Source organism: Agelaius tricolor, unplaced genomic scaffold, assembly GCF_023055355.1.
Source record: "Agelaius tricolor isolate 1412-34295 unplaced genomic scaffold, bAgeTri1.0.p SCAF_28, whole genome shotgun sequence".
Lineage (NCBI taxonomy): Eukaryota > Metazoa > Chordata > Aves > Passeriformes > Icteridae > Agelaius > Agelaius tricolor.
The window spans coordinates 7,625,573-7,640,079 of NW_027269288.1; the positions used below are offsets into that span (position 1 = coordinate 7,625,573).

Here is a 14,507-nt window from a genome sequence, read left to right on the forward strand (position 1 = left end):
GGAGGGTAAAATTTGGGGTGGCTGAACATCTCCTGTGGGTTTGCTGGGACTTTGAGGAAGTCAGTGCTGCTGCTGGGCAGGGCAGGGTCCTGTGGCTGGAGCTGGCAGAAATTCACCTGAAATCCAAAGCCCCACGTGCAGCTGAGTGTGTAAACAGCTGTCAGCCCTTCAGGTGAGTTATGGCTTTGTTTTCTCAGCCTCTGGTGGCTCCCCCGTGGCTCTCAGGGGTCAGAAGCTCCCTCGGGTTGGTTTCTGATCTGGTTTTGGTGCAATTCCTCCTGCTCTGAAGGACAGCACTGAAACCTGGCTGGTAGGAGACACCACAGGCTTGGCCAGGTGCTGATGCACATTCCTCAGATAAATCCCACCTGCTTTCCTCAATAAAACCTACCTGCTCTGGCCACCCACCCATCCTTCCTGGAAATAATCCTTCATGTTTGCCCAAAGCTGCCTCACCCAGCAGTAAATTCAGTGTGTCAGAGCTGCAGTTGTGTCAGCAGAGGCTTGGCCACCAAAGCTGCCCCAGGTGCGAGCCCAGGGGCAGAACCAATTCCCCTTCCCCGGTCCGTTCTCTCCGTGCCCGGAGCCGGGAATGGGCAGAGCCAATTCCCCTTCCCCTGTCCATTCTCTCCATGCCCGGAGCTGGGAATGGGCAGAGCCAATTCCCCTTCCCCTGTCCGTTCTCCCCGTGCCCGGAGCTGGGAGGGGGCAGATCCAATTCCCCTTCCCCTGTCCGTTCTCTCCATGCCCTGGAGCCGGGAATGGGCAGATCCAATTCCCCTTCCCCGGTCCGTTCTCTCCATTCCCTGGAGCTGAGACGGGGCAGATCCAATTCCCCTTCCCCGGTCCGTTCTCTCCGTGCCCGGAGCCGGGCGGGGGCGGTGCCGCGGCGGGGGCGGGCCCGGGGCGGCTCCGCACGGCTCAGGTTGTTTGAGACCCGCGTGGGCTCCAGAAGCGCCGGGAGCGGAGCGGAGCGGCCGAGCCGAGGCAGCGATGGCTCAGCCCCGCTGCCGCTCCGTGCTCATCACCGGCTGCAGCCGCGGCATCGGGCTGGGGCTGGTGCGGGGGCTCGCAGCCGCCAGCCCCTCCCCGGATTTGGTCTTTGCGACCTGCCGGTACCCCGAGAAAGCGCAGGTAAACGGGCCGGGGGCGCTGGGGGTCACCGGAGAGGGGTAAAGGCGTCGGGAGGGAGGAGAAGGCACTTTGGAAATGAGGAACATCTCGAGCATCCCTGTGCCGGCAGAGAGAGCCCGGGAGGGGATGGAGCCGGGCCGGGCATGGAGCTGGGATGGAGCTCCCGGGCTGGGATGGAGCAGGGCTGGGATGGAGCCGGGACCGAGCTCCTGGGCTGGGGCAGGAGCCGGGGCGGGTGGAGCCGATACCGGGCAGCTCTCCGGGGCTGGAGCTCGGGTTTATCCATGACAGGGAGCGTTCCCGAGAGCGGGAGAGCGAGCGGGACACGGCCGGGCAGCTGCAGCATCTCCAGCGCTCCTGCCACCCCCTTCCGTCCATCCCCGAGTTTCTCGCTGGGTTTGCTGCTGGAATTGTCTGCGCTGTCCTTGCCCAGATCTGCCCGGCCCGGAGCCCTCAGAAACCTTTCCCAGAAAGGGGAGAAACCCGCCACAGCTTTGCTTCTCTCCCTCTCTCCACGCGTGTCTGTGTCCCCAGCAGGAGCCGTGTGCCCGCTCTGCCTCCCGTTCTCTGCTGCGCTTGCAGCAATTGAGAAAGGCCAGATGAGCAATGAATTAATCACTTCTCTTAGTTCCCCTCTCTGCTGGGCAGGGCTCCGAGTTCCTGCTGGAAACAGGAGGGTTTGGTACCTGCTGCTCGTGGATCCACTTGCAGCTCTCCCTCTCTCTCTCTCTCTCCCATTTCAGCCCAAGTCCCTCCTGCTGCAGCATCGCAGTGGTTTTGGGACTCCTGTAGACTTTTATAGGAGTCTTTAAAACTCCAATTTCACGGAATTTCACACACCTCTCAAACAGTGGGAGGCTGATCGGTCACTCTGTGCCCAGCGGTGTCACAGAGTGTCCGCGGGCTGATCTCGGCTCTCCTCGAGAGGGGGAATTTGGGCAGCACAGAAACTCCCACAGGTGCCCATCCCTCTGCTCCTTCCCAAACCTCTCTGGAACTGCCCAGGCATTTGGAAGGAGAGCTGACACCCACAGCCCCATCCCTGCATCTCCCCTGCATTTCCAGCGAGGAAAAATACAAATTTCAGAGGGAAACAGAGCCCCTGTGTCTGCTCCTTCCGAGGGATTTGGTTCCTTTCACACAGATTGTGATCACACTGTCCCAGCAATAAACCAAACACTTTGGTTACTGCTTAGCTACAAAAAAATCTCTAAAAGGTGGTGGCTGGGATGTGGGACAGGGCTGGCCAGGTAACAGCTGCAGTCTGAGCTCTGCAGGTCCTTATGACACTGAAGGAAAAGGTCTTAATTTAAAAAAAAGGTCTCCAGCACAAAGGTGCATTTAGGGTATTTCTGAATGAAAGTGCAGAGAAACAGCCCAGCAAGGCTGGGATCAGGTGCACAGCTCCCTTTCAGGGCTGCTGCTCCCTGTGGCTCCCCTGATCCCTTCCTCGCAGCACCTGAGCTGAAATTCACCCATTCTGTTCCCTTTAACTCCTGTTATTGAGCAGAAATTCACCCCGTTCTGTGCCTTTAACTCCTGTTATTGAGCAGAAATTCACCCATTCTGTTCCTTTAACTCCTGAGCAGAAATTCACCCATTCTGCCCCTTTAACTCCTGTTATTGAGCAGAAATTCACCCATTCTGTTCCCTTTAACTCCTGAGCAGAAATTCACCCATTCTGCCCCTTTAACTCCTTTTATTGAGCAGAAATTCACCCCATTCTGCCCCTTTAACTCCTGTTATTGAGCAGAAATTCACCCATTCTGTTCCCTTTAACTCCTGAGCACAAATTCACCCATTCTGTCCCTTTAACTCCTGTTATTGAGCAGAAATTCACCCCATTCTGTCCCTTTAACTCCTGTTATTGAGCAGAAATTCACCCATTCTGTTCCCTTTAACTCCTGAGCAGAAATTCACCCATTCTGTCCCTTTAACTCCTGTTATTGAGTAGAAATTCTCCCATTCTGTTCCCTTTAACTCCTGTTATTGAGCACCTGAGCAGAAATTCACCCATTCTGTCCCTTTAACTCCTGTTATTGAGCAGAAATTCTCCCATTCTGTCCCTGTAACTCCCGTCCCCTCCTGGCACCGCTCCCAGCCCCATTTCCTACAGAGATTGCACAAGAGCCCGCTGTAGTAGTGGCACAGGAAGGCAGCAGAGACATCTGACCTGTGCTAGATCAAAATCTCCCTGCCTGCTGGTTTGTCCTAAAGCTGCTCCAGCCGCTGCTGAGAGAGGTTCTTTCTCTTTCCCCTGTGATTTTTTTTTTTCATCATAATGATCTCAGATCCATTACATGGAGGAGTGAAATTGTTCCTTTAACAGGAAGAGCTTCCCAGGAAACATTACACGGGCAAATCTCAGCACAACTCATCAGTTTTGGGGTTTGTTTTTTTGTTTTTGTGTGTGTGTGTGGTTGTGATTTTTATTTAAAAATCTGCAGCAAATGGGCTGTAAACCTGCAGAGGGAGATGGAACAGCCCTCAGACAGTGCAATGTGTCTGGGAAGAGTCTGGGTCACTCCTGGCTGGTGGGAGAAACCTGGAAAGCCTCTGGCAGGGTGTCTCCTGTAGGCAGGAAACTTCTCTTTTTCACAAACATTATGATTTTTTTGTTTTCATCATAATGCTCTCAGATCCATTACATGGAGGAGTGAAATTGTTCCTTTAACAGGAAGAGCTTCCCAGGAAACATTACACGGACAAATCTCAGCACAACTCATCAGTTTTGGAGGGTTTTTTTGTGTTATCAGTATTTAAAAATCTGCAGCAAAAGGGCTGTAAACCTGCAGAGGGAGATGGAGCAGCCCTCAGACAGTGCAATGTGTCTGGGAAGAGTCTGGGTCACTCCTGGCTGGAGGGAGAAACCTGGAAAGCCTCTGGCAGGGTGTCCTGGCCAGGAGCCACATTCCTGCAGCCCCACAGGGACCCTGCCAGCCACACGGGCTGCACCCTGAGCTGCTCCATTTTTTACAGGGGGCAAGTTTTGTCCTTGGTGGATCAGGGTGGGTTTTTGTTCTCTGTGAGGACCTCCAGGCCATGTGCTGTGCCTTGGCAGGACATCAATAGAAACCTCTGCAGTCAGCTGAAAGCAGATTTCTAACAGATGGGTTTGGAAACTCCACAAGGAAGAGAAGAAATCTTTACTAAAGGTATTGTAGTGGTTTCACCAGCATTATCTGCCCCATCTGCAAAGCATGGAGCTGGCACAAAACTTTCTGACCCTCGGAGAGTGTTCCCACTGCTCCTTGGGGCTGGCAGAGGGCAAGAACAGACCTGCTCCAGCCTCAGCACTGGCAATCCTGGTCCTGGCAGCACCAAATTCAGCTGCTGCTCTCACAGCCTGGCTCCAGCCTGGCAGTGCTGCTGAGTGTGGCAGGAAAGGCAAAAGTTCCATGATTTTCTTGTCATCTTTCCTTTCCTTTCCTTCTTCCTTTCCTTTCCTTTCCTTTCCTTTCCTTTCCTTTCCTTTCCTTTCCTTTCCTTTCCTTTCCTTTCCTTTCCTTTCCTTTCCTTTCCTTTCCTTCTCCCTTTCCTTCTCCCTTTCCTTCTCCCTTTCCTTCTCCCTTTCCTTCTCCCTTTCCTTCTCCCTTTCCTTCTCCCTTTCCTTCTCCCTTTCCTTCTCCCTTCCATCACTGAATTCCCAGTCAAATTTTGAACTCCCAGAGTTCAGGTTTTTGCTCTCCAGGAATTGGCACTGCAGGCTCAACTCAGGGCACATGAAATGGGCTTGGCCCATCTCAGACCTGTTTGTGGGCTGTGAAATTGAGGGAGTTTTTCTTTCTCTGCACACCTGGGTCAGTGCTTTTTCTCCTGACAGCAGCTCAGGTGGTCTGATTTTGGTTTTTCCCCTTGGTATTTTGTTGACCATGTGAAAAACCCTCCTTGTACAAGTGAATTGTCCCCCACTGCATGAGAGGATGAACCTTTGGACAGTTCCTTTAAATTCTGCTCTCTGCTTTGGCAGAGCAGCACTTTCCCATGGCAGAATGGAGATGGGCAGAGCTTAAATAAAAAGGCTCTTAAAAACAATCTCCCAATTTTCAGAGGAAAAGCGATTAAATACACTTAACTACTGGCAAGCACAGCTCCCCGTTGGGCAGGAATCCCTCAGCAGAGTGATGAGTGAATGTTTTGGAGCCCTCCAAGGAGTGGACAGAGAGGAGCCCTTAAGGAGCTGCTTTTCCAAAGATGCTGGGGAGACCCGGGTGTGCTTTGCTCTCTTCCCCAGGAAAAGCAGCACATCTATCTCCTGTAGCTCCCCAACCTTGGGGTAATGCTCAACAGCTGCAGGATTTTGCATGTGAGTCTGTGCTGGCAGAAGTTGTGAAAACTCGAGCTCCGGGCCTGAGGAGCTCCTAGGTGGCCTCCCCAGAACATTTGCTTAACAAATGGGCTGCAGATCACACGATAACGTGCAGCAGGCAGGCAGATAACCACTGCCCCTGCTGGAAAACACCACCGGAGCCTCCTCCAGCCACTCTGATCCCAATCTGCCTTTTCTTGGGTTGTTTCTGCCTTTTCATGGGTTGTTTCTGCCTTTTCTTGGGTTGTTTCTGCCTTTTCTCGAGCTGTTCCAGCGCTGAAAAGCAGCCACAAATCTCCAGGGAAATAATCCTGGTGTCCTGGTTTTGCCCTCCAGACGGGCACACTGCTGTTTTCAAGGTGAAAAAAGGGGAGTTTATTTTCTGAGTCCAACGTTTACAAATTTCCAAAAGTGACAGTGAATTGGAAATGGACAGTTTGTCCATTGCCACCCCTCCAATGACACTGAGCAAACCAACAGCCCGTCAAATTTCTCCTCCTCCATAAAAGAATGCAAAACAATAAGTTCTTTACAGAATGTGCATGGAAAAAGTTTGTTATGACAATATCAACATCAGAAGGCTTAGAAAATATTAAAAAATCTTAGAAAAAAGCTTAGAAAATCTTAAAAATTCTTAGAAAAAAAGCTTAGAAAATCTTAAAAAAAAAAAAAAGTGACACAGCCCCAGTGCTGTTAGCAGGGAGCCAGCACAAGCTGGAATTCTCCCCACACTCCTCTTTTCCATCTTTGCTCCTTCCTCCCCCATCCTGCTTTCCTATAAAAGGGAAAACTCTGCCCTAAAGGTCTGCACTTAAAAGCGGTGCAGGCCCTGGTGTGGTGGGGAAGGAGGAGGTGAATAAATCAATAAAAAAGCGCCCAGAGCTGTGGGATGTGCACAGGAGCATCTCCCCAAGGCCCAGCGAGTTCCCAGGTGAGCGAATCCCTCTGCAGAGCTCGGGGAAGCTCAAAGGTGCATTTTCCCTCTCTCTGGAGCAGGAGATTGAGTCCCAGGCTGTGCCTGGTCCCTCCTCAGCCCAGAGCTCTCTGCTCACTGTCTCTGTCAGCTCTGGGGCTTGTTTTTCCCTCTAACACATATTTTAGCCATGTGGTTTGCAACTGGGAAGAGCAGCTGAGCGATCTGTGCGCCAGATTTATCAGGCAAAGGGGGCATTTCTGAATATACATCAGGCAGAGGGGGGCATTCTTGAAGTCTTTCTAATTTTGGGTTATTGCAGAGTCGTTTTTGCTTGATTATTTATTTTTTCTGGAAGTGTTTTACACTTCCTACAGCAGCGAGGGCTGGATTTTCTGGAGGCAGAGAGGGCTGTGGGTCAGGGCAGTGCTGTGGAAGCTGTTCCAGGGCTGAACAGGGAGCTGGCTGTACACTGTGATACTGAAAAGCTGTCTCAGAGGGACGCAGAAAAATAGGATACACCTCTGGCTTTGTCCCCAGAGCAAGCAGGATGAGGTGAAGGATACCCAAGCACCTTTATCCTGCTCTCAGGCTGTGTTTGTTTGCCTTGATTGCTTCCAACTGGCTGAGCTGGGCCAGGCCCTTTCCAAGAGCTGTAACCGAAGTGGATAATGCTTTCATAAAGAAGGCAAAGTAAATCTTGCTAAATGACAAAGACAACAAAACATTCCTGCTCGAAATCTAGCAATAAATACCCTGTGTGCTGATGAGTCTGGAGCCCTGAGTGCCAGAGGATCTTGTTTAAATCAGAATAGGCTGACTCTTTGTTAATCGTAATTAAAAATCAGCAAGCAGGAAACAACAGATGCTAATCAGAGTTTAATTCTTGTCTCGGACTCCCCACGAGCTGATTCTCAGGGATGATTGTTCAGGTGCCGAGCAGTTCTGCAGCTACTACGCTAAATAAACACGCTGTTAGGGAGTTGTGTTGTGGCTTTTTGCTGGGCTTTGTTTGTCTTGTTTGTTTTTAAATTATCTGTCACAGCACACTAATTAAAAATGCCTTAGCTGGGATATGTTGGCTGTGCCTCCTTGTCTCAGTCCTCCTTTTCTCATGTTCCCTCTAGTCACAGGAGGGGGAAAATAGGCTTTCCTGCAAGTTGTAGATGTTCTAACTGGATTTTTCAGCTTCTATCAGGTGTAACATTCTTGAAGACCAAAGCTGGCTAGATCAGCTTTGTGCCTGGGAGCTGCTTCTCAGAAATTTAAACCCCTGAATGGGGAGTCACTTGTTAACCAAATAATTAACTGGAAAACCCACTGAATTTTAAACCTAATTTGCATGCAGCTATTGTGATTTCCTGCTGTCTGTGTACTGGAGAATGCTTCAGTTCTTAATTGAAAATATTGTTTGCTCACTTCAGAAGCCTCTCAGCCTCTCTTGCCTTTCAGCAGGAGCTGGTAGCTCGTTTCTGTCAGAGAGTAAAGCATATAAATAAATGAACTATAAATAAATGGACAAACCTGGAGCAGCCAGAGCACTCCTGGAGCTGATCATGCACTGAGTGATGCTGTCAAACTGAAATCCAGTGACAATCCAAAGGCACAGGATTACTGCAGGCCTTGACAAGGCAGAGCTATTTCATCAATAAACAAGCCAGTGTGTTCTGGGCCTTTAATTTATGGAAATCTGTCCCACCGAGCCCTGCCCAAAGCAAGGAATGCCTTCTGGTTTTGTGCTTCTGACTTGTTTTTCCTTCCCCCTCCCCTTAATAGCCTTAACTGCAGTTGTAGATTGGCCTGGGTGGGAGAACAAAAATCTCCCAAACAAGCCTGGAGGGAGCCCTGCAGGCTCTGCTGTGAGATAAAAGATGTGATCCATTATGGTTTGTCAGAGCACAGCGAGTCCCTGCAGTGTCTCCAAGGGGCAGGGAAGGATTCTTTCCAAACCTGCCCTCCTGACCCCTATTCCCAAAGGGCTCCTAAAGAAAGGGATTTGCTGGGGCTGGAATGTTTGGCCAGGTGTGCTGTGTCTCCTGAACATGACTGGGAATATGGAATCCATCTGTTGTCTTTGGCCACTGCTTCCCACTTGGCTCCATGGCACAGAAACCTGAGAGCTCCAGCTGGGCCCATAAATCCAGTCTGGACACACTTGGAGCAGAGGAGAGCAGGGATTTCTGCAGGAACAGCAGCCTGCAGTGCCGACAGGCCCTGAGTGAGCTCCAGCAGGGAGGGAATTGTTCTCCTGGACAGTGGCTGTGCCCCAGGCTGATTTCTTGGTGGGCTCCACCTCTACTTACAAGAAGTGATGCTAACGAAATTCCCATGGGGAAACGAAATTCCCGTGGGGAAATGAAATTCCCATGGGGAAATGAAATTTCCACGGGGAAATTTTCCTGCAAACAGAAATTCCAAATGGGGTTTTAAAAGCATTCCTGTCGCTCTGAAGGGGTGTCCAGCACTAGCTGAGCTTCAGGAGAATTAGGATTTTCTCACAGAATTGGGGAGGCACTGGATTTTTACTGGAATGCTGAGAACTGAGCACTAAAGCTGGGAAATATCCCACTAAAAATCCAGCACGCTGGAGTCTGGACTAAGCAGGGAAGAGTCCAATTTCCTGATCTGGCTCTTAGAAAAGCTGCTCAGCAGGCTGGAAAACAAAGGGGAATCTCTGCCTTCAGCCCAACCAGGAAAATATTTCAGTTGTAGTTCTGGAGGTGCAGAATTCAAAGTGATTTCTGCAGTAGCCATGGATATATATGTATATGTATATGTGTATATATATATATATATATATATAATAAAAATAATTCTTCTTCCTAGGAACTGCAGCAGCTCAGCAAGCAATACAGCAACATCAGGCTCCTGCAACTGGGTGAGTAAAGAGCTTTATTTCTGAAATTTGTTCAGCTTAGGTGAGTGCATCTTAAAAAAATTGGTCTCCTGAGTGATCAGTAGCTGGACACGATCTCCAGCAGCTGAAAACCATTTCAAGATAACACTGGGGAAATGTAATTCTGTAAAATCTGTGCATTTCCACCTGTGTGCTGCCCAAACATCCCCAGTGAGCCTCAGCTTTGGTTTGGCAGGGGTTGTCCCGTGCCAGGCACACCCTGCACTGTTCACCTGGGGCTTTTCCTGCCTCCTCTGTGCAGATGTGGTCTGTGAGAACAGCATCAAGAAAGTGGTGAAGGAAGTGGAAGAAATCGTGGGAGACAAAGGGCTGAACTGCCTGATCAACAACGCTGGCATCAACGTGCTGGCCTCGCTGGAGGAGGTCACGGCAGAGACCATGCTCACCATTTATGAGACCAACACCGTGGCCCAGCTGATGGTCACCAAGGTGAGCAGGGATGGGCTCAGTCCGGGCCTTTTCCACAGGGGAGCTGGGATTGTGCAGCTGTTTGTCCTCTTGGAGCTGCACAGAGAGACAGTTCTGACACAGAACTGCTGTCTGTGCACTGGTGTGGGGTCACTTTGTGTTTGCAGGGAGGAGTGATGGATCTGACTCCATGTTCTCATGGAGTAGTGATAAATTAATTTATTATTTTATGGTACTACATGATATTAAAGAATACTATACTATACTAAAGAATACAGAAAGGATACTTACAGAAGGCAAAAGAGACAATAATGAAAATTTGTGACTCTTTCCAGAGTCCCAACACAGATTGGCCAAAGAGTGAAAACAACTCACAGCAGAAACCAATAAAACAATCACCTGTGGGTAAACAATCTCCAAACACATTCCAAGACACACACAGCAGCAAAACACCAGAGAAGCAAATGAGACAAGAATTGCTTTCCTTTTCTCTGAGGCCTCTCAGCTTCCCAGGAGAAAAACCCTGGGCAAAGGGATTTTTTCAGAGAATGTGACTGCCACAGTGGGGACGGGAGGTGGGCAGAAGAGGCTGCTGGAGGAATTTCTCCTCAGGCCACGGGGTGTGAGGAGCCATCACCACGCTGTGCTGGTGGCACAGAGCTGTGCTGGGGTTCCTGCTTTGGATGAGGGAATGATCCAGCTCCAGCCCCAATCACCAAGTGAAGCAAACTCTGGTTTTCACAGGCGTTCCTCCCGCTGCTGAGGAAGGCAGCACAGCTGGGCACTGGCATGGGCTGTCACAGAGCTGCCATCATCAACATGTCCTCCCTGGCTGCCTCCATGCAGCTCGTCCAGGCCAACGAGATGTTCCTCAAGGTCTATCCCTACAGGATAGCAAAGGTTTGTGGGCTGCTGGGGTGGTGTTGTCAGGGGTCCCAGCACAGGGAAGAGATGAGAATGTTGACTCCATTTTATGATATATATTATATTAAAAGTAAATTGATATCTATTACATTAATGATGATTATATATTATATTTAAAGTATATATTATATAATGTAATTATTATATATATTATACTAAAAGTATAATAAAACTATACTAAAAGAATAGAAAAAAGGATTTCATCAGAAGGCTTGCAAGCAAAGAAATGGAATGGAATGAGAATAAAATCTTGTGTCTGACCAGAGTCTGATACAGCTGGACTGTGATTGGCCACTAATTAGAAACAACCACATAAGACCAATCAAAGATGCACCTGTTGCATTCCACAGCAGCAGGTAATTATTGTTTACATTTCGTTTCTGAGGCCTCTCAGCTTCTCAGGAGAAAAATCCTAGCAAAGGGAATTTTCAAAAAATATCACAGCTACAGGCTGGCCTGGGCTGTGCTCCCTGGCTGAGGGCAGGTGGAGCCTTGCTGGCCTTAGCAAGGGGTGCAGCACCTCTGTGGGCACAAAAAGTGTTCTTGTTCTTCATGTGGGTGGAAGTGGGAGCTTGGAACGCTGCACCTGGAGCAACTCCTGGAGGACAGGCTCCTAAATCCCTGCTCTGGTACAGATCCACTCCCGAGGGATTCAGGGAAGAGCTGATGCCATGGAGTGTGAGAGAACAGGCTCCCAAATCCCTGCTCTGGTACAGATCCACTCCTGAGAGGTTTAGCACTCAGGGAAGAACTGATGCCATGGAGTGTGAGAGAACAGGCTCCCAAATCCCTGCTCTGGTACAGATCCACTCCTGAGGGGTTTGGCACTCAGGGAAGAGCTGATGCCATGGAGTGTGAGAGAACAGGCTCCCAAATCCCTGCTCTGGTCCAGATCCACTCCTGAGGGGTTTGGCACTCAGGGAAGAGCTGATGCCATCGAGTGTGGGCTCCATCAGCTGTGTTCCTCTCCCATCCAAGAGAGAGAGCGGGCAGGAAGCTCAGCAAAAGGTGTGCTGACCTCTACGTGGTGATGTCAGTCAGTGACAGGTGGGATTTTCAGTTTTCTCACATCCAGGGATTGAGTTTGTACAGATAACACATACAGTTTCTCCTACACCACCTACTCATAAGCTGTTAAATGCTTGTTTTCCCTGTTCAGAAGTAAATGAATGTTTGTGTAGTGATTAGTGCAGAAAAACACAGTCCTTATGTCAATATTATTCTCCTCCCAGCTCCTGAGGCGTTGCAAATGCCACTTTATCTTCCTTTACAGCTTGGTTTCGTTTTTGGGCAGCGAGTTTGTGGTGGCAGAGCTTTCAGAGTTCCCAGAAAGTCCGGATGAGTTCCTGAGAGCCTCTTCCTGCCCCGTGCTGTGGCAGCAGGGTGGAAGGGAGGTGCCCAGCAGCTGGGCTCAGGCTGGTGCTCCAGGCTCATTAATCACACATTAATTAATGGGTGTTTCCACCCCTGCAGACTGCCTTGAACATGATCACCCGGTGTCTCGCTGCAGACCTGAAATCAGACGGAATTCTCTGCATTTCCTTGCACCCAGGCTGGCTTCAAACAGACATGGGTGGGAACATGGTGAGTGCCAGTGCTGGAAATGTCACACTGGGGTCCCTTGTGTGGTGGTGGTCTCAGGGTGAGGGAAGAGATGAGAATCTTGACTCCATGTTTCAGAAGGCTGATTTATTATTTCATGATATATAATATCATATAATATAACATATAATATATATCATATATTATATTAAAAGAATATATCATATATTATATTAAAAGAATATATCATATATTATATTAAAAGAAAATGATCTATTAAAACTATACTAAAAGAATAGAAGAAAGGATTTCATCAGAAGGCTTGAAAGGAATAGAAAAAGAATGATAATAAAAATCTTGTGACTGACCAGAGTCCTAGATAGCCAGACTGTGATTGGCCATTAATTAAAAACAACCACATGAGACCAATCAAAGATTCACCTGTCGCATCCCACAGCAGCAGGTAAATAGATTTTTCATAAAATGTGTCTGTGACACCCTTGCTGTCCCAGCCCCCTGGCTGCACCCCTCTGTGGGCTGTGACACACCAAAATGTCACCACTGAGTCAGAGATGACACAGATAAATGAGTGACACACTCCATGCATTCTCTGAAGGCTAATAACTTTATTAAGAATTCCTTTTTATACTCCAGTTTGCTACAGAGAGGGTGCTAAGAAACCACCCTTTTGTGAACAACCTTATGAGGAAAACAGCTTATTACAAAACACCACGTGGGGATTGTTTTAATTTTTTCTCTCCAGCTCCCTCAGACCAATTCATGGGAAAGCTTATCTAGCTTTCTCTCTCTGTTTCTCTGACATCCCCCTTCATTCTAGAGCCTCCTGAAATGTGTTTAATTCTCCTCTGCAGGATATTCCCAGCAATGACCTAAGCTTGTTTCATTCCAGGCTCCCATGCAGGTGCAGGAGGCCATCCCAGGTATTCTCTCTGTTCTGGAACGTCTCGGTGAAAAAGAAAATGGTTCTTTCCTGGACTGGCAAGGGGAAACTCTGCCGTGGTAGAAGAGCACAGAACTCCACAGGAACAGCTCCTCAGTCACAATTTAACCACTCCTGTCTGTCTCTAGGGGGTTCTTAGACGCTTGTTGAAATATCCACCTGACACTCAGCCTCTCTGTGGGTGTGTTTGGGAAGCAGAGGGGCTGAGTCTTTCCCTTGGCATCGCTACTGCTCTGCTCTAGCTGCAAACACTGCTGTGCTCCCGGTGATGGGCATCTCCTGGAGCCCTCTGAAATGCATCCAAACCTGCAGGTTAAATCCAGGGGCTGCTGCTTCCTTTCCACTTCCAAACCCAAAGTGGGCTTCTGGCTCTTTGCAGAATTAAATGACCTGACCTCAGAGTAAAGGCCAGTGGATGCTGTCAGATTCCAGCATGCTCAGTTACCTCCAGAAAAAAAACCAACAAAAACAACTCCTTTGATTCCTTTTGTTCCTAACTGAGCCAAGGCTGAAATTGCCCTGCTCTAAACCAAGGGAGTTTGTTACCTTCTGTGAATTCTGTGGCAAACTCTGAGTGTCCCCAGGTTGCCAGTGTACACCAGGCACTTGCTTTGTTCCCAGTGGGTGACTAACAGCCTGATATGGGGGTGGGAATGTTGTTTTGTACATAAACTTCTGAAATGTCTTCAATAAAGTCTCAGTCTGTTTACCGAACTGTTTACTTCAATTAATTTCTCCTCCACAGGTTTCTCTTTCCAGACAAGGGAACTTTATTTTTAATTTTCAGGAAGAATCTCTAACCTGTGTTAACCTTTCAGGGTAGTTGGGTTTGACACAGTGGGGCGTACCTAAACCAGAGACAGACCCTTGTTCTGCTCGGAAATACAACCAGCAGCTGGTGAATAAATCTCTGACAGACCCTTGTTCTGCTCTGAAATACTACAAGCAGCTGCTGAATAAATCTCTGACAGACCCTTGTTCTGCTCTGAAATACTCAAAGCAGCTGGTGAATAAATCTCCTGTGTTCTGGCTGAGGTAGGTACAAAAGCAAAAAGCTCTTTGAAGTCTGGGATTGGCTTCGACATCCCTCCCTCATGCCAGCTGATTAGGCCCTTTGATGCTGTGCCAGGATGGTGGGGTCCTGTGCCGAGGCAGAGAGGACAAACAGCAGCCAGGTGAGGGAGAGGACAGGTGTGGCTGTCCCTGGACAGCGGCCACCGGACCCGCCCCAGCGCGGATGAGGTGTGGGAGAGGTGGCTGTGTGCCTTCCACGATCCCGGCAGGGACAGGGACAGCATCACTGGAACAGCATCATGGAATCCTTCAGAGAACTCTTCAGAGAATCCTTCAGAGAATCACAGAACCCTTCAGAGAACCCTTCACAGCATCACAGAACCAT

At 49.1% G+C, this 14,507-nt stretch overlaps 1 protein-coding gene across 1 annotated transcript; it reads left to right on the forward strand.

Annotated features, from left to right (window-relative positions):
- Positions 1-901: 901 nt before the first annotated feature.
- Positions 902-13,822, forward strand: LOC139600796 (C-signal-like). Its single transcript, XM_071449255.1, has 6 exons — positions 902-1,134; positions 9,183-9,234; positions 9,515-9,702; positions 10,426-10,581; positions 12,079-12,189; positions 13,058-13,822. The coding sequence occupies exons 1-6, from the start codon at positions 994-996 to the stop codon at positions 13,169-13,171; spliced, it is 762 nt and encodes a 253-aa protein (XP_071305356.1). The 5' UTR covers positions 902-993; the 3' UTR covers positions 13,172-13,822.
- Positions 13,823-14,507: the final 685 nt, after the last annotated feature.